This window comes from Euwallacea similis, chromosome 8, assembly GCF_039881205.1.
Source record: "Euwallacea similis isolate ESF13 chromosome 8, ESF131.1, whole genome shotgun sequence".
Classification (NCBI taxonomy): domain Eukaryota; kingdom Metazoa; phylum Arthropoda; class Insecta; order Coleoptera; family Curculionidae; genus Euwallacea; species Euwallacea similis.
This window is the reverse complement of record NC_089616.1, coordinates 3,084,494-3,107,035: the sequence shown is the minus strand read 5'-3', so window position 1 is coordinate 3,107,035 and position 22,542 is coordinate 3,084,494. Positions and strand designations below refer to the sequence as shown.

General features: G+C 35.1%; 3 protein-coding genes across 7 annotated transcripts; 2 read left to right on the top strand and 1 right to left on the bottom strand.

The window, feature by feature from the left end:
• The first annotated feature begins 532 nt into the window (after nt 1-532).
• LOC136410290 (tubulin alpha-3 chain-like) lies at nt 533-8,462 on the top strand. The gene is made up of 7 exons (XM_066392372.1): nt 533-761; nt 3,848-4,020; nt 5,517-5,645; nt 5,838-6,008; nt 6,061-6,320; nt 6,690-6,823; nt 7,814-8,462. Exons 1-7 carry the CDS (start codon nt 641-643, stop codon nt 8,119-8,121), a joined length of 1,296 nt encoding a protein of 431 aa, XP_066248469.1. The 5' UTR covers nt 533-640; the 3' UTR covers nt 8,122-8,462.
• A 1,313-nt stretch (nt 8,463-9,775) lies between these two features.
• aralar1 (calcium-binding mitochondrial carrier protein aralar1) lies at nt 9,776-18,507 on the top strand. 5 transcript variants are annotated; one of them, XM_066392355.1, is made up of 13 exons: nt 9,776-10,080; nt 12,830-13,145; nt 15,245-15,531; nt 15,587-15,822; nt 16,135-16,170; nt 16,225-16,315; nt 16,417-16,492; nt 16,893-17,101; nt 17,154-17,234; nt 17,291-17,508; nt 17,634-17,854; nt 17,917-18,007; nt 18,064-18,507. In XM_066392355.1, exons 1-13 carry the CDS (start codon nt 10,039-10,041, stop codon nt 18,221-18,223), a joined length of 2,064 nt encoding a protein of 687 aa, XP_066248452.1. In that variant the 5' UTR covers nt 9,776-10,038; the 3' UTR covers nt 18,224-18,507. The 5 variants fall into 5 exon arrangements, with proteins under 5 accessions (XP_066248452.1, XP_066248455.1, XP_066248454.1 ...); XM_066392357.1 differs by lacking the exon at nt 9,776-10,080 and adding an exon at nt 11,905-12,079; XM_066392356.1 differs by lacking the exon at nt 9,776-10,080 and adding an exon at nt 12,570-12,766.
• Nucleotides 18,508-18,552: 45 nt separating this feature from the next.
• Nucleotides 18,553-22,139, bottom strand: LOC136410283 (glucose dehydrogenase [FAD, quinone]-like). The gene is made up of 11 exons (XM_066392360.1): nt 21,957-22,139; nt 21,562-21,764; nt 21,329-21,503; nt 21,142-21,276; nt 20,965-21,080; nt 20,680-20,908; nt 20,509-20,623; nt 20,139-20,263; nt 19,176-19,445; nt 18,982-19,124; nt 18,553-18,756 (listed from the first exon to the last, which is right to left on the bottom strand). Exons 1-11 carry the CDS (start codon nt 22,102-22,104, stop codon nt 18,571-18,573), a joined length of 1,845 nt encoding a protein of 614 aa, XP_066248457.1. The 5' UTR covers nt 22,105-22,139; the 3' UTR covers nt 18,553-18,570.
• Nucleotides 22,140-22,542: the final 403 nt, after the last annotated feature.

Here is a 22,542-nt window from a genome sequence, read left to right as displayed (position 1 = left end):
TTTTTTCCAACTTCTTCATTCAATAGATTTTAAAACAATAGCGTTTCTTTTCAAAACTCGATAACCCGGAAACGATTGAATTTAGGTTCATTATGCTTCTTATAAATTTTGCTTACAATTGAGAGAAGAATTGAAATATCGAATAATATACAGGGTGTTCCATTTAAAAAATGCAATTTTGGTGTGCCACATCTTTATGATCAACCCTGTATAATTAAAATTATTACTGCCTAGTAGACATTAAAAAACCCTAAAACTTTTTTCGATGCCTTATATATTTTCCCCGATGATCGACCGTTTCCAGACTTATCAGTGACCTTGTATGTAATTTTGACATGGAGGCCTAAATTCCACTAAGAACGTCACAGAACACCTATAACTCATTGTAAAAGGGCATTGATCGATCGTCAATCTTCAGGTTTTCTACTCATTTTATCGTGACTAGTACAAAGTCTATAAACTAAAAAACCGATACCATGTCCCCAAATAAACACACTATGAGGTCAACGTTCTAAATCCATTTTTTATTCCCCCCTAGAGGGAGTGTATATCCGTCCACATTGGCCAAGCTGGTGTCCAGATTGGAAACGCTTGCTGGGAGCTGTACTGTCTGGAACATGGAATCCAGCCTGATGGACAAATGCCCTCTGATAAGACCATCGGGGGTGGTGATGACAGTTTTAATACTTTTTTCTCTGAAACTGGAGCTGGGAAGCACGTACCCAGAGCCGTCTTTGTGGATCTTGAGCCCACTGTTGTTGGTGAGTTTATGGTAACAATTTAGGATAAAACGAACTTAGAAGACAATTTTAACGAGTTACTTTATATGTTTTCATGGTTAATTTAAAAAAAGTGAAAGCAAAGTAATTTAAATGCTTTATTGACTGCTACCCAAAAGCAATTCCTAATTGCTTAAACAGATGTTTTATCCAGAATGACGACGCATCTACTCCTGCAACATCTATTGAATTATCGAGAAATAGACCTCTACATTAAATAATCGCTGGCACACCTCAACAATTTAGACACACCCCTTTATGCTCGACTGTCTCCCTGTTCTAGTCCTTTGGGTAATATTAGAACATGAGCCTTAGACATCCTGCAATTTAATCACCCTGCCATGGGGCGTAACCCAACGCGTAAAGCGACACTTCTGACATTCGGACAGTTACGAGGAAATTTTCATTTGATTTTGGTTACGCACAAGTATCAGGGGAACAAACGATAGAGCTAATAAAGTTGTGTCAAGAAAATTTCGTGTATGAAGATGCACTGTTTCACATACGTGAAACAGGACTGGCCTTAGGAAGTCTGACGTCCTGGGCGAAATTTTTAATCACGCCCCCCTACCACCAAGAAAAACATCCGACCAGAAAAGCCCGCCGCCCTTCTTGGTCCGCCGCCCTGAGCCATCGCCCAACCTCGCTCTCCTATAAGGCCGGTAATGATGGGAAGGCAATTATTTTTCAATTTAACTGAGCCTACGGTATTGAGAATTATTTCTATAAAAAGAAATCTACAGAATAGCTAAGATTGCACGTTTTGGTCTCTTCTTGCTCATCTATCATCGAGATTGTAATGCATTCGCAATTTTTTCGGTGTGAGAAAAGGAAAGCAGATAAGCTTTATGACTGAGATCGTAATTATTGTTATGGGGAATAAATCGGTACTGTTAAAATATACTTGGATGCTGTATAAAGCTTCCAAATCCAAGACGGGGATATTAACCGGCACTAAAATAAGTTGGTTGAGAATAGAACTTTAAGGTGTAAACCGAGGTATAACAACAGAAGAAACAGCGAGGAGCTAATAAATGCAGGTGAATAAACTCATATCAACAACAAAAGTAACTTTTCTTACTCGTTCATTTTCTTTATCCAGGGCACATTCTACATACTACTTTTCTACCATCGATCATGTTTCATATCGCAAGAATTAATCTCTTGGGTACATATTATGCGTTTCCTAAGGACTTTTTATACTTGTTCCTTACTAACCCTAAACGAAGTAGCATATGAAAAAAATTACATACCTCTGATCCTTGTGCAGGAAGACTTATTCAAACTGACCTTAGTGTCTAAAGATACAGAATGTTCCTTCTTGAAGTCATAGACCCTCTGAGCTCCCCTAATTTTTTGCGTGCCACCATCCATTTCCATCCGGAATTAGAATCCTATAAGAGACCTAAAGAAAAATCAAAATACCCCTAACTGTTAAATTACCCAAGTGCAATTCCTCTCCCATCCATGGTATGATTTCAATGTGGGTGTCGGTGTTCCGTACGAAAGAACTGTCGGTATGTCGACTCTGACAGGGATAGTTATTACTTCCTAGACGAAAAGATGGATATCATGGTTGATTTGCGAAAACAGATGGGCGAAACCAACCGGTACGACAGTGAAATGTTGAAATAACTGTAGCGGTGCACTTGTAAAGTAATTTAATCTTCGGCCTGATCTTTGGATAGTCATCTAACTCATTGCCTGGTGTGAGGCGTTAAACAGAGTACTCATAAATATATACAGGGTGCACTTATAAATTAGCGTGCTAACGGATAAATGAATTTGGAGAACATAGAGGTGTGCTTGGAAGTACAAGGTGAACCTTTCAAGGGTTTCTCATAATTTTCTCATACAGGGTGTTATTTAAGTACATAGTCAAACTTCGAAGGGTGATTCTAAGATGAAAAGTTATATTAACATAGGTCCGGTAATGCTTCGTTTTCAAGATATAGGGTGTCAAACTTTTTTTTTTAATCGTTACATACTATGTATTAAAACACCTCCTGAATAACAACAAGATGCAAACTAGAATTGACGTTGAAAGTTAGTGACAGTTTTTAATGTAGTATAAAGGAATCTTTTGAGCTAGAAATTATTTGTCTCTTTATCCTAGTGGCGTGCACAGGTAACGCTGGAAATTTAAGAAAAATCAAACAAGAAAAACATCTTATGATTTATTACATTTAAACAAATGGTATGCAATTGGTTTGAGTAAAAAAGCATTTAACAATAAGTAACACAAAACTTAAAATAGTTGTTGAAAATGTTCTTCAACTTTAATGTAAAGCATTAGCTCGTCTTAACGTCAATTGCAGCACACGTTGAAATATTCTCGGCATATATTATATCTGATTACATGAATCCCATATCGGTTGGATTAATTCTTCTTCATGTTGACCAGAGTTCTATTAATGAATGACTTTACATGCCCCCAAAAGAAAAAATCTAACGGATTTAAATTCAATAGCATGGATGGCCATGACTGTGATTAATGTGAAAAAGTATAAAAGTTTTTAAAAATTCAATGGCACACTACCAAATTACAACAAAATGGGCTAAAGGATTATTAGGGTTTTCACGAAAAAATAATTTTTAAAAAAAGTTTGATATCCTGTATTTTGAAAACAAAGCATTACTGGACCTATGTTTATATCAATTTTTTGTCTTAGAATCACCCCTTGAAGTTTGGCCACGTACTTAAATAATACCCTTATTTGCAAAGCACTTTTTGAAAAAAAAACCCGGTTTTTAATTTTTGCATTAAACAGCAGACAGTTGAACTTAAAAACGTGAAAATTCAAGATAGCGCCGATAAGCAAAAACAGAGCTGATGATGATTCTCGAAAATTGAAACGTCGGATTCCAAATATATAGATCGTCACGTTGCAGAAAAGAAGGTACAAATTTCAGGTTTTTCGAATTCCTCCGAAGATCGTCAGGATTTAAAATTTTTCAACGGCATATTGTGGAACTCCGACTTAATTTAACCCACCTGCAATCTTTTATGGTTACTGAGATTTCCATGGATAAACCCCAGAAATGAATCTAAATATATACATTTTCAGATGAAGTGCGTACCGGGACTTATCGCCAACTATTTCATCCTGAGCAGCTTATCACTGGAAAGGAAGATGCTGCGAACAATTACGCACGTGGCCACTACACCATCGGCAAAGAAATTGTTGATGTTGTGTTGGACAGGATAAGGAAGTTGGCCGATCAATGCACGGGATTACAGGTGAGGCCTGAATTCATGTTCGCCCATAATTATTATTGAACTTTTTCATCAACTCAAATTAAGTATCAGCAGATTCTCGCAGTGCTCGATCTAATTAATCCGACTCATTGCGCTTCAATAAGTATGGGATATCCTCTTCCGTCATTAAGACCAACTCCTGTGTGCTTCATTAATCTTTATGTAACAGGATTTTTCGGTGGATTAATAACAAAGTAGTGTTAGTTTCCGTACAAGTGGCGCAACAAAGGGCGTGGGTCTACAAACCATAAAGCGAATTCCCCTTTTCTCGCCTTATTTAGGCCTCAATATTAATTACGCAGCACGAGTGTCTGATTCTATCTTCAGTTATCTCTTTAATGGTCGGTTCCGCAACAGAATGCTGCATATTTCATGCGATTTTTTCCGCTCATCCGCTAGTTGAAGGAATCGTAATCATCCTGCGTAGGCTGATGGAGGAAATACGCTATAAAGGCCAATATCAACTGAAAAAATGCTGCAACAAAGCAGTACTGCATTAAAATTACTAATCAAATCTCAATGAAAGTTCAATGTTATTAGGACTCCATTTAACAGCCTCTCGGTCTTCTCTGAGTTTATTTGTGGTTTTAAAAATAATCAATTATGAGGATATAATATGAGGCCAGGGAAGGTGAATTTTAAAATTAATACCATCTCTACAGGATGTCCTAAAAACTCGAGGTGCCATAAAGTGTTTTTTTTAATGGGACCACCCAAATTTTTTTCACGAGATAGAATCCTCTATTGAGCCTGTATTATTTCCTAGACTTTTTTACCCTGGGATGCAATGACTCGGGACTATGGCGTTTTAAAAGAAATTAAAGACATTTACAGTGCACCACAAAAAAAATTAATATCGCAAGTTAGCTTAAGGTACATGTTAATAATTTTAGGATGAATTCTTGTGTAAAATTACCTTAACAGACACGAATAATCATTTAGCTAAAAATACATACAAGATGTTCACAAAACGACTTTAATTTTCACCTTTTCAACTTCAATTTTTAAAATTTTTTTCAAATAGGATGGTGTGTATTTTTATGACGTAGAACGAAAGACGCTGCCTGCTAAAGTGATCTTTTATGAGAATCTATTCTAAAATTATCAAAATCTAATTTAAGCTGACTACGATAGGTATTAATTTTTTATGAGGCACTACGAATGTCTTTAATTTCTTTTAAAACGTCATAGCTTCGAGTTACTCCATCCCAGGGTTAAAAAAAGTTTAAGAACTAACGCTGACTCAAGAGAGGATTTTATTACGTGAAAAAAATGCAGCTGGTCTCATAAAAAATGTACACTTTATGACGTCCTGCCTTTTTGGGATACCCTGTAAAGTTGTCACTAATTTTAAAATTCACCTTCGTTATCCTCATATACATTCCCGTTATTGATTTTTTGTGAAATTGCAAGTAAACTCATAGAAGGCCCAAGAGTTGTTAAATGCACACCCTGTATGTAATGCTGTATTTTTCCAGGGATTTCTAGTTTTCCACTCCTTCGGGGGAGGCACCGGATCCGGTTTCACTAGTTTGTTGATGGAACGATTGAGTGTGGATTACGGCAAAAAATCCAAACTCGAATTTTCCATTTATCCAGCTCCTCAGGTACCTTTTTATACTCCACAATAATTGCAGTTGCAGCTGTAACTTTTTAAGATGGATTAGTCATTTTTGCTTTGATTTTTTCAACATAACGCCTCATACGTTAGTAAGGGTTGTTGAGGCAATTCCACCGCTCCAACAACCTTACTGGTGTGTAAGACATTATACCGCAAAAAACAAAAAAAATTCTTATAGGTCTCCACCGCAGTGGTCGAACCCTACAACTCAATCTTAACCACTCACACAACCCTCGAACATTCAGATTGCGCTTTCATGGTCGACAACGAGGCCATATACGACATTTGCAGGAGAAATCTGGATATTGAGAGGCCTACCTACACCAACTTGAATCGACTGATTGGACAAGTATTGTGCATAATTAACAACTATGCTGCATACATGAATAATTTTATTTCAGATCGTGTCTTCTATAACAGCTTCCCTTCGATTCGATGGTGCTCTAAATGTGGATCTAACGGAATTCCAGACCAATTTAGTGCCTTATCCTAGAATTCATTTTCCTTTGGCTACATACGCCCCAGTAATTTCAGCTGAGAAAGCGTATCATGAGCAACTGACAGTGGCCGAAATCACCAATGCTTGTTTCGAACCCGCCAATCAGATGGTTAAATGCGATCCCAGGCATGGGAAATATATGGCCTGCTGCATGTTGTACAGGTAAGTTTAAGTAATTCTAATTTGAAGAGGATCCCAACAGGCAGTCAGAAAATTAAAATTTTTTTGGGCCTCCGGGTTGAAACGTTGGCAGAGACTTGCTTAGACCGAGTAGTCCGCGCATTTATGCTCTTCGGAAGCTGTGGGGTATACCCGATTTTATTTTTAATCTACGACATATCTCCGACATTTCTTGTCTTCTCAAATTGGCTTGAGATGGAAAGAAACAGAAAGAGGTCTCATTTCGTCATACTTAATACGCGTATTCAGGAACTTCTACACAGTGTACCAAACAAAAATGAAAACTTTTATTCATTCATTTGTGACTTTTATTATTTATTTTATTAGATTACTAGATTTTATACCTTTTAGAGGTGACGTCGTTCCCAAAGACGTGAACGCCGCCATTGCAACCATAAAAACGAAACGTACAATTCAGTTTGTGGATTGGTGTCCCACGGGATTCAAAGTGGGGATCAATTACCAGCCGCCTACTGTAGTGCCAGGTAAGATTTTTCAGTTTTTGAAGACATACATATATTTTCAAATGAAAGACAGTGAGGGATCCTACAAACACGGAGTAATTTTAAGTGAAATGCTTCAATTTAGATGCTTGATAGACTCTTAGATATGCCCTCCTTTAACTGCATGGATACATAAGGTCTATTTGACTTGCTAGCATTTTTAAAGTATTGTCTTTCTTGTCGGGTCTGGGATCTTAACAAATATAAAGCTTTAATGGATACAAACGCTACAATACAAAAATACACTAAATACTAAACAATACTACACTGCACTAGAACTCTTTCACTGTCTTTCACTATGTTTTCCCTCGACGTACGCTACTGAATAATACTCTCCCTGTGCCGCGTCACAACGACCTTTTATATCTCTCGGCAGTCCTTCTAGAAAGCTACGTTCCAGACTTCGCCGGAGAACGCGGGAAGGTCTAGACGGTGGTAGAGAGAGAGACCGTCCGAGTGGCGAGTATACCGTGAACGAGAGAGCGCGAGATCCATGCTCACTAACGGTCCTAATATTTCTTATAGGCCTTTTAAATGTGATTTTACTTGTTAGTACATGAGACTTCACTATGTCACTGTTTTTCATATGTAAGGGCTAGATGTTTTTCTGTTTATATTCGATATTCGAGGCACTGCAAATTTGATTAGTACAGAATGCCTATTAGAGTTGTTAGATATTTCCAAAAGTTGTCTGTCCTGTAGGCCCTTTAAGTGTGGTTTCTATAGCTATTACATGGGGTCCTACTGGACTACCATTTCTCAACCATTAAAGGTGTATATTTTTTTATTTATATGTTCAATGTATTACTTACGTCAAATTTCATTGATGTAGGTGTATTTGAGGTGTCGGATTTTCCTACTAATTGCATTTCCTGTAAGTTCCTTAAATGCGGTTTCTGCAGCCATTACATGGGACCCCACTTTAATGTTAATTATTGCGACATCATAATTTCTCATTTTAACTGTCCTTAGGTGGAGACTTGGCAAAAGTGCAAAGAGCTGTTTGTATGCTATCGAACACCACTGCAATCGCAGAAGCTTGGGCAAGACTGGACCACAAATTCGACCTCATGTACGCCAAAAGGGCTTTCGTCCATTGGTACGTCGGTGAGGGAATGGAGGAGGGCGAGTTTTCTGAAGCACGAGAAGATTTAGCTGCTTTAGAGAAGGACTATGAGGAGGCAAGTATGCACATACAAATAGACGCAAATTTCATTAAACCTTTACAGGTCGCAGTAGATTCTATTGAAGCTGAAGCTGATGAAGGGGACGAATACTAAAATCATTTTAATTATCTAATAATTGCCTTTTAGCCTTAATAATATTATTCATTGAGCTTTATAGCCTCAAGGCGTCGTCCACACCTAAAGTGCCTTTTGCGGTCCAATCACAAATAGATTTTCTAGCCCCCAGAGAACAGTTTTCACTAATAAATTATTAATTACTTAAATTAATAGGTCTTTAACTACTTTACATAGATTAGTAAAAGTATTTATTGCCTTGAGCAGTGAGAATAATTAATTAAGATTATGATGTTATGTGAAACCAAGCTCCAATACTGCTTTACTATTATAGTTAGATAATAGATTTTTATAATGGCACGTGCATAAATAAAACATCGGTTTAAAATTAGTATTTTATGTTCTTTTGGTTGTTACTACCATCACATTTTTCCTATACAGTACCGGCCTTATAAGGGAACGGCGTTGAATGACAGTTCAGACCATAGAAGGCAGTAGACTTTCCTAGTCGGCAGTTTCTCTTAAGGGTAAGAGGGCGATGATTAAAAATTTGGTCCAGGGCGTCATACTGACTAAGACCGGCTTGTTGCCATCATTCATGGAAGGAAAAATCAACTTCAGTTGTTCAATTAACCCTTATAAGTGCTCTTTTATGTTCCTTAAATGGAAATTTATATTTAACATTCATCACGAGAAATCCTTTTATCTTCATTACAATTTTGAATTGTTACACTTTCATTGCTGATATACAACTTTAATGTTTGATTTATCGATTTGGAAGACTTCATGAAGCTTTCTAAGTATAAATAAACACTTGGCTATTCTTGGCAGTCCTGGAAAAGTATATTAAAATGAATGAGAAAAAATTAATGAAAAGTATAATCAGTATGGCTATATTATGCGTAGAACTATTTGATAGGAGCGATAACACTGCAGGAACAAAGCATTTTCCACCAAATTGTCCAAAATTCACAATTTTTATTAATAACACGTTCGTGCATAATGTATTCTACACTTTAAAAAAATCTTGGTAACCATTAGAATTGCCTCCGAAAGAACCAAAATTGACAAATTATTTCGGCTGAAATCAAAAGCACACACAATTGACATTTGAAACGCAAGAAAATCCATTTTATTTCCTAAATTACAATTAAAAACTTGTATGTTGACCCTAAATATCACCAATGAGGTACTGAAGCCTTAAAAAGGCACTTTTTTCGAACCGTCATTTTCGGTACCAAAAAATTGCAAAAAATAGGGACAAAAAAATTCTGTATCTCGGAAATTTTACAAAATATCGACAAGCGTTTTGCGGCATCTTATAGAATTCGTTGGGATGATTAATTTGAGTTATTTTATAAGGCAATTGCCCCTCGCCTACCGAAGTTATCGCGGTTTAAAATTTGAAGAAAGGCAAAAAATAGGTTTATTAAACTTCAATACCCTGTGTTTTCAACTTATGGATTTATTGTTTAATTATTTGGACTGTAATTTAACGCAACAAGTGGGAAGAAAATAAGTTATCCTGTCAATTATTTCGTACCACTCACCACGTGCTCTTGACGTAGAAGGAACGAAACCAAGTTGCACGTTCGTCGCGTCCAGTACGTTTTAATACGTCAGTGGTTTTAACCTAAAAAACTATAGACGTCAATTCGACATGAATGTCAATAGGTTAACGCCTTAAAAAACTGGATTTTCCCAATTTTCCATTCATCGTTTCCTAAATCCTTCAGGTTTTCAGAGCAAAAAACTTGAAGAAAATTTGAGTTTGTACTTTAATTCAGTACTTATTACACCATAGAGCTTCAAACATACATTATAAATGTGACAAAAAGGTGATTGAACTTGTAGTTAAAATTGTTGGTAAAAGTAAATCTCGTTTTCCTGAAGAAGTGATTTTAAGCAGTGACCAGTGACAAAAAACCTTGAAATTCTTCTGTTTGTATTTGTAAAATGGTGAAATTATCCAGTATATCTAAAGCATCCTGCCAGGAGGTTAGTATAGACATAAATATAAACAGAATCCTATTAGCACCTATTTAAAATCATCAAGTTATTAAAAAGCATGGTAGAGGTAATACTCCTTTTTCAACCCTTAGTAGTTATATTCGTTTCAATACTTCATGCATCTCTGAGCAGCATCAGTGTGAAGTATCCTTTTTTCATTCTTGAAATTTATTATTAGGGCCTGTTTAATACTTACAAAATTAAATTTTTGTACTAGAGCCACAACAAAGGTAAATGCCCTATTGTTAAGAATTTTTGAAAGGAATATTACTAATAAGAGTAAAAGTTCTTATTCTGGACTTCCAAGATAAGGGCAATACAAATAGATTAATCAATGCTTCACATTTACAGTTCACTTTCTACTGGAAGGTATTTTTGAATAATTACCTTTAGCATGTCCAACATGCTTGACTATCATCAACATTTAAAATTTCAGGTTTTTTGATAAATTTACAATAATTATTACAATTGCTGCAAAGGTGTTAAAAATAGTTAAGTGTGAATGAATATTTTTTGGTAATAGCTGCAACCTGCAACATTTTCAAACAGTGGCATTGTTTCCTTTGCAGGCTGCATTTTAAAATTCAGTTTCTCAGGATCAATTTATTTTTTTCTTAAAATCAAGAATACTGTGTACTACCCTGTAGAATTTTTTTTGTGTAATTTAATATCGAGCCTATGAGCTTGAAATCTAAGTCTCTTCATAATTTTCATCTCTTTTCAAGAAGAATGAATGAATTATTTGCAGAATTAATCTCCTCTTTGTTCCATTGACTTTTTCACTAACCCTTATTATTTTCCAGCTCATCTTTCAGTTTTTGTGCTTTTTAGATATAATGACTATTTTAATTTTCTGCTTACAGGATGTACTTAATGGGAAAAAAAATTAAACAATATTCAAGGCAGAAAATTAACAGCTATAGTTTCAGAAATTCACAAATTCCCAAAAATAAAAAAAACATTCTAAATTCGAGGCTCAAAAAGTTACACAGTCTATAAAAAAAACAAACTTTGTAGTTCCAAAAAGTAAAAATCACATTATCAATTTCTATTGTTCCAAAGGAAAAGAATCCCCAAATCAAATAAAAAATCAAGATACAATCTCAAATTAACCAAATTTTATATTTCCAAATGCCAAAAATTTCCTAAACTGAAAGAATTTTGCTAAATTCCCCAAAAAGTTACACAATCTCAAATTCTAAAGTCTCACATACCAACACAGATTTTTTTAATTTATTTTAAAATATGTGTATGTATCTGAAATTTTTTTAAAAGGGATTACAGATATCAAGATACTCAATAATTTCATATAAAAATGATTAAAAAAAGACGATTCTAAGATATCTCGCATAAAAAAATATGGGAAGTTGAAGGTAGTAATCAGAAAAATAACCTCTTGGAGGAAACGTAGTAATTTTTATTTAAGCAATTCCTGAAATATTTCACTCTTTGACTTCTTTCAGAAGACACTGTGTATTGTTGATTGATATTTTTCCCTGCCTTTAGCCAATAAATATTTTACCCAAATAGCCTATATATACATATAACATATATATAAATATGTATTTCTTGTGTTTATCATTGATACGATAACCATGCTCATAATCACCGTTCTTTAAAATAACATTCAGCGTCAATACATCGTCGAGCAACAGTCCATGATCATCATCATTGAGCATGATACCGTAATGTGAAGCGATAAATGAAAACAGGAGACTTTCTCGTGGCAAACATCAGCTCTAAATTTTATTGCGTAATTATAATAATTTGTAATGACAAACCTGATAAGGATTTTTTAATCTTCCAAGTTTAATTCAAGTTTAGCATTGTTAAGTACGTTTACACACACGTAACGATAAAATGTCCTCACAGAAACTATAGGTTGCATTTTATTGTGTTATCACTCCTTTAAAGTTAAAGATCTTGTGAGTGTAGGCTGGATAATTCAAATCGGTAAATAACTATGCCTTTTTCATTATTAAACAAGGTGAGAATTATATATAATTGGGATAGATGGGCAGTTTGTGTAATTATAACGTTGAAACTTTTTAAATAAAAATTTTAAAATCTGATTTGGATTTGGGGAAAAATCGTTAGAAAAAACTTCTCTATCTTCTGTAATACAGGCAGTTAAAGGCCTACTGCTAACATTTGCAACAATATTAATGTTTTCAGTTTTAAAACCACATCGAGCAGCCAAGCTTGGGAAAAATTAACTGAAGTTTAGTGCAGTGGTGATTTAACAAATTATAACAATCTTGGTTGTATTCCTATTCAACAATATCAAACATTCCTCTCTCTGCACTTACCTTCAGCACAATGGCTAATTATCAGCCAGGTTTCCAGCTTAATGCCTTATATTAGCCTTGTGAATCTGTCATTCTATTTTACGATTCTATGATGACGTTCTACAAGTTTATACTCCTTGCATACGTTTTAACACATTTCCTGCAAATCACATGGCAATATTGTCGTATATTCTTATTCAGCGTTCTGCGGGCAGGGCTTACCGCTATTTTAAATTTATTTTTAACTTACTGAAATCTAGCGAAAACATAATGATGTAAGCAATGCACGGGTCGCGCTTTTTAAATTGTGTTCCTGATTTCTTACCTCACTTTTGCTAGATTTTTCAAGACTCCTGATCATGGCGAAATTCGTTTCTTTCGTTGAGGTTTGTAAAGTCTATTTATGTCTGCGTCAATTAACAAAATGTATATTAATGTGTTTATTTCAGGGAGGGGGATATTTAAAAAGAGCCAGCCCCACGCAACTGCAAGAAATATTCCAGAAGTATGCCACCATCGAGAAGAACGGGGAGAAATTCATGACAGCCGATGACTTTATCATCAAGTATTTGGGATTGCTCAGCGAAAATGACTACAATAAGGATACTGTGCGTCTACTGGCTGGTATCGTCGACACGAGCAAGGATGGCCTTATTTCTTATCCAGAGTTCCAGGCCTTCGAGGGGTTGTTGTGTTTCCCCGATGCTCTGTATAAAACTGCTTTTCAGTTATTTGATACTAATGGAAACGGCACGGTCAGTTTTCGTAAGTATAGTATTTTCCTGTGTGATCTCCGCTAACCTTGTAAAGGTCATTGTGTTTCAATGGATAGCGAAACTTATTGGAATGTGGGAGAGGATCCAAATCCGAAGATTTGATGGATTCTGTTGATTGCTTGTCCCGTTTTGAGCTTTTTTCAGAAGTAAATAATATATTTTCAGCCAGGAATCTTAATTTCTTAATGTTTAACGTAAAATAATGTTTAAATTTAATATACTAATAGTACAGGCTCGTTTTCACTTTTTTCAAGTTACCTGATAGTTGACTCATAAGGTTTGTTGTCCACATGTAACGGCTTATTTCTACTCTAATACTACTTTCATGAAAGCATACTCTCACGAGAATCACCTCGATAGATGTGTCATGATATATGCACGTAAAATATTGTTAGAACAGTTGTGATAACTACCAATAGAGCAAATATTATAAACTATTGTCGCTCAGAGAAAGAACTATTGCGCTTTCTTGTATGCATGGTGACATCACGTTGTGTACATCTAGTCAAACGAGACAGTGCAATAGCACCGTTGCGACAATACGATAGAGCCTATCGTGTTGTCTGTACATTGATATTTCTTGTAAAAAATACCCTCAGAATAGCAATTATCAATGAGGAAACGAGCCTTAATGTTTTAATTAATTATAATAATTTTGGGCACAAATTTTTCTTGGCTTTTCAGCACATATTTAAGCCTCAAAACTCCATATTCTCCGCAGATAAAAGCCGAACTTAAAGTTTTAGATTGACAATTTTCCATACAGAATTGCCAGTTTAAGCTCCACCCAAAACGTAAGTTTGGCTTTAGTATACAGAGAACATGAGGGCAACAAAACTGTTAATCTAATATTTAGATATGTAGTGTTACGCTTTGTTTCATGTCGTTTTGACATAGAATCGGTGCCTATGCTTGCAAGCAACACTGAGGATTTTGTAGTGGGTATAGATACATCAAATATCCAAATTATATAGGGTGATCTAAATCGAATATACATAGTCAAATCAATAATTTAATAAACTGACAGTTTGAAACTGTCGAAAGTCGTTTTCGAATTGACGGAAACGTGCAACAAATTTTTACCATTACTCTGTCCAATTAGCTGCCAATAAACGATTTATGATAATTGTATTTTCGCAGTAGATTGACATGATTATAAAAGGTTAGCCATAAGCCAGAACTTTAAAAAGCATGATCATGAAGTAGCAATTCCAGTTTTCGGTTCTGGTTATTTAATTTGGTCGACATTTTCAAATAAAAAGCAGTTTTATTGCTTCTCCTAAACCTACTAATTCACTTTTTAAATACTATCTTGAAATGCGAACTTAATATAGCCGATTTATCAAAAAATGTTTTAATGGCTGTAACTCAGAATTTCTGACAAAAATACCAAATGTAATACATGGCTGAAAAGGGAATTTTATGACGATTTTTAAAATGCAAATATTTGATATTGCGCCTATATGAAAACTAAAAACAATTTATCTAAAAAAATAAGGACTTAACAAGAAAACTGGTAACACCGCTAAGAAGTTCTCAAAAAAGTGTTTGGATAGTGTAAAATTTTCATTCCTCTAACTGTAACCATATAAGAGTTATTTGTAAAAAACGGAAACTGCCAAATTCGTTTTTTTCCGGATATCTTCGTAAGCAATCGGTATTTAGCCGGTAAAAAACACATTATTAACTTGCTTTAAATTGCGCAACTTTTTCCTAATTTAAGGAATTTTGTATTTAATTCCGTTTCCGAGATCCCCTTGCTGTTCATCCTTATCTGGGATAGACTGTACATAGAGTAGATTGCTTATCGTATCAGTGCCTACATTTTACTCAGCATATTAATAAAATGGTAAATTTCGTTTTTTTTTCGCAAAAGGGATCTTAGGCTTTCACAGATATGGACAAAATACAAACAACGTTGCCAATTGGAAAGCAACTAATTTGTATGGATCTATTAGAATGTCTAGCCCATTATATTGAAAATATTAAATTTCCTTTAACGTATTAAACCCATGCAAAATTCTCATATTTGCTCAAGATTGATGCTTACCATACCCTGCATAACGCAAAATCACCGGCGAATTCTAGAGGAATTTGTGGAGGTTATGAAAAAAACCGAACTCCACCAACGTATCCCTTTCAACATGGACGCCCCCTTCGTCCAACTATATTTCGGCAAAAATAAACAACGTTTAGTCACCTACAACGAGTTCAGCCAATTCTTACACGACTTCCACGAGGAGTACGCCATTGAAGGTTTTAGGCGAGCCGACAAAGACGGTTCTGGTTTTATTTCTGTTTTGGATTTTCAGGACATCATGGTCAGCATCAAGAGCCACTTGCTCACCAAAGAAGTTCAATCTCATTTGATTGAGGTATATTCTTCTGTTTTAATAATGATCTATTTTATTACATGATCTTTGCTATTAGGCTGTACAAGGGGAGACGCAAAGTAGGCGTGTGAGCTTTCCCTACTTTATAGCCTTCAATTCGTTGCTCAATAATATGGAGCTGGTCAAACGTATCTACCTCAATGTGACTAACGGCCATCGCACGCAGGAAGTTAGCAAAGATGAATTCATGCATTCTGCGCAGGCGATGTCACAGATGACGCCCTTGGAAGTTGACATACTCTTCCATCTGGTGGACGTTTTACATCAGACAGGGTACTATTTTTTAGCCAATAAAAAACGATTATTACTTACTGGAGGTATTGATGTGGACTTGAAAAAATAATATAAGTAAGTAATTCAAAAATATGGCAACACCGCGGCGATTTATTTGAACGTAGCGTTGCCAATTGAGATAGAAAGTTATAAGATTTTTTCATACACACCTGCGAAGTTAATATCAAATAAAAAATATACATCATCAATACCCCCTTATGTTTAGTTACTAACAAGTTCATTGCTTAACAAAAGAAAAGTAATTATTTGGAAAATGTTCTTTTTCTTTGCTGCCTCTTTGGTGCATTACAGGCATTTGCACAGTGAGGATTTTGCACGGCAAGAATGGTTCGCGCTAGGACCCTTTATTGTACTCCCTCTAATTGCATAATTTTTTTTTAGGCGCATCGTATACAATGATCTCTACGCTATTGCTCCAGAACAGTATTTTAAACAGATTACCAACAGATTGGCGGAGATTCACACAGTTTCGGTAAGTTGATTATTTAATTCTTTACACAGTTATGTGCGAGTCAAAAACATATATTTGATACTTTATGAGGAGTAGTAAACGTTGATTTTGCATAATTTTAGAGTCCGGAAGAAAGGGGTGTACTAATTCAAATACTTGAGAGTTCATATCGTTTCACCTTAGGTTCCGTAGCTGGAGGTAAGTCCGTTCTCGCTTTGTGTGTATAGTCATATTGACGTCTTTCCTGTTGCATATTCTCATTTTTATCATTAACTTCATTGAGATATTATTGCTTTTTCACTCTATTAACTTTATTTGGTGGAATTCTCGAGGCACATTTCAACCATTCATTTGCATGTGAAACTTTGCATAGCCCATATAATGTTGGCTATCTTTAATATGTAAATAATGAATAGGTAGTAATAACATCGCATTACTTAGTATTGATCGAACATCGTTGAATATCAAGTAATATTATGTATTACTCATGATTTATTTTATGGGATAAAATTTGACCATTAAATGAAAAACTGACCTTTAAAAACATAAAAGAAGTTTTCATTCGCGGAAGTTTGAAATGCGGGTATCCCAATTTCAGCCGTAGGAGCGACGGCGGTGTATCCTATTGACTTAGTGAAAACTCGAATGCAAAACCAGCGGACGGGGTCGTTCATCGGCGAATTAATGTACAGAAACAGTTTCGATTGTTTCAAAAAAGTCATAAGACACGAGGGTGTATTTGGGCTGTACAGAGGATTAGTACCTCAACTATTGGGAGTGGCACCAGAGAAAGCCATTAAATTAACGGTATTCATAAAGGGTCTATGCAAAAAACTTGTTTTAATATTTTCTCTTTTAGGTCAATGATTTTGTTCGTGATAAGTTCACCGATAAAAATGGATCTATTCCTTTGTATGGCGAAATTTTGTCGGGCGCATGTGTAAGTGCACTTGTTAATTAGATGAAAATAACATTCACTCAATTAGACGATTTTAGGCGGGCGGATCCCAAGTAATTTTCACAAACCCACTAGAAATCGTCAAAATTCGTTTGCAAGTTGCTGGTGAAATTGCGGGAGGAGCCAAAGTCCGCGCCTGGACCGTGGTCAAAGAGCTAGGATTATTTGGATTGTATAAAGGGGCCCGGGCATGTCTGCTCAGAGACGTACCGTTCAGCGCCATCTACTTCCCGGCATATGCGCACACCAAAGCCAGGTGCGTAGGGCTAAGTAATTTTCAAAAAGGGAACCTGGAAAATTTGAACAAACTTACCCTCATACTGTTTTTGAGATCTCCAATGATTAAACAACTCTCAATTGATATAATTCTTAACTATTCAGCATGGCAGATGAAACCGGTTACAACCACCCTCTTACATTATTGGTGGCAGGAGCCATTGCAGGCGTTCCAGCAGCTTCATTGGTCACTCCAGCTGATGTCATCAAAACTAGATTACAAGTAGTGGCACGCGCGGGTCAAACAACTTACACCGGTGTTTTGGATGCGGCTAGGAAAATTTACAGCGAGGAAGGCTTCAGGGCGTTCTGGAAAGGATCTGTAGGTAAGCTTCTTTCATTGCTTATCTATGTAAGTAGATTAAACGGGAAATGTGCTTCGTTTCAGCTCGTGTGTTTAGGTCTTCACCGCAGTTTGGTGTCACACTGCTCACGTACGAAGTGCTGCAGCGAGTGCTTTACGTAGATTTCGGTGGAAGGTATAATCATTCCAATTTTCTCTTCTGTTGATAGATTATTTTTGATTTTTTGGCAGCCGACCTACTGGATCAGAATTCAAAGTGCCGTCAATCGCCGGAGATAAAGGCGTAACAAACGTAGACCATTTGGGAGGATACTCGGTGTCCGTACCAATTTTCTCAGGAATCGAAAGCAAATTTGGCCTGTGTTTGCCCAAGTTCAGCACCGCCAAATAAAACTGGTTCGATACTAGAGCAAAATTTAGAATTTCAAATGAATGGTGGGTTGTAGCACGAGATTAAACTTAATATTAAGGTGTCAGTTTTAAAGCTCCAAAGATGAGGAATTATCTAATATCTACAACACTGGTACTGTGATATGCTGCTTTTTCATCTCTCTTTATTAAAAGTACACTGCCTTTAGGCGTCCAAATAAATAATTTCATCCCATTCCTTTGATGTGGTAGTACACTGTTGGAAATTCCTCTTGTTAATATAGTACCTATATAATTATTATTAAAGCTGAGATTTATTAAACCTATAACACTATCCCTGGATTAGAGAAATTAAAAACAAAATTAAAATTAACAGATATGTTTTGGCACAAAAATTTCACTAATAGCACACACTTTCGAGCTTAAATAACTGTTTTTTCTGACGTAATCAGCTGCCATTTCAGCCAACATTAAAATAGGACCATTGACGTTTCCACTGGGCAGAGACGGTAGCACGGAGCCGTCTACCACATATAACTTGTTAAGGGCTTTTATCTAAAAAAAATATGTCTATACAGGGAAAAACTATAAATACGAAAAACAAAAAATTGGCACGAAGTAAAGTCGTTTGGATTATATTTAGATTTTTCTAGTTTTCTTATTATTTTAAACTTGAAACATTTATTTACTAAGATATTGGTTCAACATATGAGGATATTTAGACTAGAGTTTTTTTATTCATAAAATTAGTAAAATTTCTGGGTATGAATAACCAATTACCTGAAAATTGTAATCAACAACGGTTGTTGGATCGTCCCGTTTGCCCATTTTGCACGTTCCCACTGGATGAAACGCCGTGGTACTCAAGTACCGCACGTAACATTCCCAATATTCTTTGGTATCAAATGCATATTCCTGACACTCTACAATGTATGCGTAGAAACATTAAATTTTGTGTTATTTTCTTTAAATACCAGTCAAAGTATTATTATTAAGTTCAGCACCAAATAACTGCAAATCCTGGGTTTTCATTAAATCTTTGATTATCTGTATTCCCCTAATAAGCACTTCCACATCTTCCGGTTCAGTCAAATACTGAGGATCAATCAAAGGCGGGGTCAATGGATCTTTGCTTTGTAATCGTATAGTTCCTCTGCTTTTCGGATGTAGTAAAACCGGTAAAATGGTGAGACTTTTTTTTTTAATTTTTGCGAAATAGCTTGACCAGATTGTGTCGGAAATACCTAAATTGGTTGATGGAAATCTCAATTAAGTAAGGAATAGTTACTTACTATAACGGAAGAAATGTGAAATGACAATAATGTGAATGAAAATTCAATCTTTTTTTTCTTTTTGGATGCAAGTAAAAAGTCTTTAAAGTAAGTATAGTGTCTTACATATCGAGATGGAAAGTGTTTCATCACTGTCGAGAAAGTTAACTATAATCTTGAAGCAGTAAGGAAACTTTCCACCGTAGTTTGTTTATTATCTTATTTACAACCATAATTTACGATTGGAATTAATTCTATGATAGATAGGTATGTTGTTTGATTTGCTTGTTGGCCATTTAAGATTATTTATTGACACAGATCAACATTTATTCTAATCCAATGTCAAGTTCTTGACAAAAAGGTAAATAATTTGGGGGTCTATTGCGTATTGTGCAAAACCAAACCAACAGAAGAAACCATAAGCGTTATGGGTAATGTATAGTTTTATTGGAACAATGCTAAGAATTAAATGAAATAGACCAGAAAATGGGGTCGGGAGGTAAAAATATGTAATAGGAAATTTCTCAACCTGCAATGCAGTTAATAATATCAACATTACAAATATGGTTGTAAATAAAAGTTAATGCCTTTAAATTGAACTTCTACTCAAAACATGAATATTTAGTATTTTTCTTAAAAATTGAGAACTGAATAATAGCCCCACACCTACGAGATTCCTCAAAAAATATCCATTATCCTCGCTAAGCCCCAAAGGCATTACCATAAATTGAAGATCTGGTCTTAATTTGGATGACTTAGATTTCGTATTGAAGAATGCCATCAATTCGCACCTGAAAACGTATACTGTGAATGCATTTAAGAAAACTTATTGTTTTTAGTAAGAGCGCAAAGTTAATCTTGTCGCATTAATAGCTGCAGTTGATCGAACGAGGAGGTGCAAAAAATTTGCATAGTTATTATATATAGCACGCTCAATTTAAAACTGTAACTACTTGATTTTTTAATTCTATTTCAAAAAATTAATATTTTGAAAAAACGTGAAAGCCCAAATTTACGATAAAATCTAAATACTGACCCTGTAGTGGTCCAAGGGCCTGACCCTTTAATAAAATATTCATACATGGAGATTGGAGATAGTATGTTTTCTAATCCCAAACTTAACGTATGGTTAAGAAGAATTAGATCAAACCCTTGAATAAAAAACTCACAATTATTCCTGTTTTTGTACCAGAGAGCTAGTCCCCACCTGTAGTTACATGGTCTTGTAAGTTATTTCCTACAGGGAGATTTGCCACTAAAGGAATACCCAGAGAATTTAGATGATTTTTTGGTCCAATCCCTGAGAGCATTAATATTTTAGGAGACCCTATAACTCCCGCTGAAAGTATTACAGCTTTTTTTGCAAACGCCCTGTATTTTTTACCCAGGAAGATGTATTGGACTCCTTTGGCTTCAAAACCGTATTTCAAAATAATCTAAAATTGAGTGGTAAAAGCTTCTTACGGCAATGACTTAAATGTTAAAGGCATACTTTTTCAACTAAACAATTGATTTTAATGAATAAATTGACTCTGGGGTGCTCCTTCAAATTATCTGCAGAAGTCCACCTTTTACCATTAAATAGATTTACCGCCGGACTGTCAAATCCTGCAGAAAGTGTTTAGATACATGAAGAATGATAAAACAAGAGACTTTCACTGTTAAATACCTAATTTGCAGTTTAAATTATTGTTACTCATAACAGGGTACCCCAAATGCTTGGCAGCCTCCAATAAAACTGTGGGCAAATTAGTTGAAAAACTTAACTGACTAATAAACATTGGTTTATGAGAATTACTGTATCCTAAAAGAATTTTTTCTTACTGGCAATATAAAACATAATAAAGATACCAGACCTTTTGTATTTTTATACTGCTCTAAAGCTTTAAAATACTGTAAAATATCTGAATAATTGTAGAATTCATTCTCCCTGAACCACTCATCAAAGTCTTCCCTATGTCCCCGGGTATAGAGCATGTTATTCAACATACTGGTACCACCCAACACTTTGCCCATAGGCCATAAACTGATCTATATTGTTATTACCAAGGAGAAACTATGACACCACACAATACATATTAATAATTACATTATTATTCAGTCCTTTGCAGGCATGTTTTTGAGGAACAGTATGGTAAGACCAGTCGTATGCAGTTTTTTGCAGCAATAGCCCTACTGAGGGGATATGTAGCAAGTCTGAGAGATCTTTTCCAGCTTCCAAAACTAAAACTGTGTCTTTTGAGTTTTTGGCTAGTCGATTTGCTATAATAGAACCTGCCGATCCTCCACCAACTGTAAACATAATTATTTTACATATTTCATGGATCACATAAAGATCTGTTATCATTTGAGTGGGATAGAATATATTTTATGTGTACCTAAAGTTAGTAAAATTTGTTTCAGAGGCATAAGTATTAAATTTAAAGTTTTTTGGTAGGTTGATATTTTGTTCTAAGTAATCAGAGTAAATTACATAATACGAACCTACAATGTAGTCAAATATCTCATTCTTCTCTATAGGGATAAATGTATATAATACATCACTAATAAGCAAGGCATAATGTAGGAAAATTCCAAAAAGAGAAACTGTGGCTACATAAACTAGAATCACTAGGCTGCTCATAGCCGCCATCCTTGTTTCAATGGGTTAAAGAAATTGATAATTGAATTAAGCAAATCCGACTAATTATTATACTAATATCATGTAATTAGTAATTACGTAACCATCATAAATTAAATATTTAACGTATAATAATAATTATTGGAATGATAAAACTTTTTTAAACCTTGCAGAATGTGGTCCATCTATGACTATTTATTTACAAATAATCAAACAGAAAATGTGGTTATGGGTTGACAAGTCGCAGATAATAGAACTTATCACTGTCGAAATGCTACCGATATTATTATCATTAATTCTATGCTTTTGAATTTGATATTTTTGGTGAGAAATGATAATAAGAATTATAGACTTGAAAACTAAATAATATTGTATGCTCGGTGCAACAAATACTCATAATTACATCCCATATATTATCAGTTTTTGTTCCCTTAAAGGTTTCGAAGAATT

Bases quoted from the DNA above. Each gene is read 5' to 3' on its own strand.
- LOC136410290 (XM_066392372.1), top strand. From the start codon at position 641: ATGCCCTCTGATAAGACCATCGGGGGTGGTGATGACAGTTTTAATACT. The intron at 6,009-6,060 runs GTATTGTGCATA...ATTTTATTTCAG, and splicing joins TGAATCGACTGATTGGACAA to ATCGTGTCTTCTATAACAGC. The intron at 6,321-6,689 runs GTAAGTTTAAGT...TATACCTTTTAG, and splicing joins GCCTGCTGCATGTTGTACAG to AGGTGACGTCGTTCCCAAAG.
- aralar1 (XM_066392355.1), top strand. From the start codon at position 10,039: ATGGTGAAATTATCCAGTATATCTAAAGCATCCTGCCAGGAG. The intron at 15,532-15,586 runs GTATATTCTTCT...CTTTGCTATTAG, and splicing joins TTCAATCTCATTTGATTGAG to GCTGTACAAGGGGAGACGCA. The intron at 17,102-17,153 runs GTATTCATAAAG...TTTCTCTTTTAG, and splicing joins AGAAAGCCATTAAATTAACG to GTCAATGATTTTGTTCGTGA.
- LOC136410283 (XM_066392360.1), bottom strand. From the start codon at position 22,104: ATGGCGGCTATGAGCAGCCTAGTGATTCTAGTTTATGTAGCCACAGTT. The intron at 20,909-20,964 runs GTATGCCTTTAA...ACTCAATTTTAG, and splicing joins TCAATTGTTTAGTTGAAAAA to ATTATTTTGAAATACGGTTT. The intron at 20,264-20,508 runs GTCAGTATTTAG...ATACGTTTTCAG, and splicing joins GGCCCTTGGACCACTACAGG to GTGCGAATTGATGGCATTCT.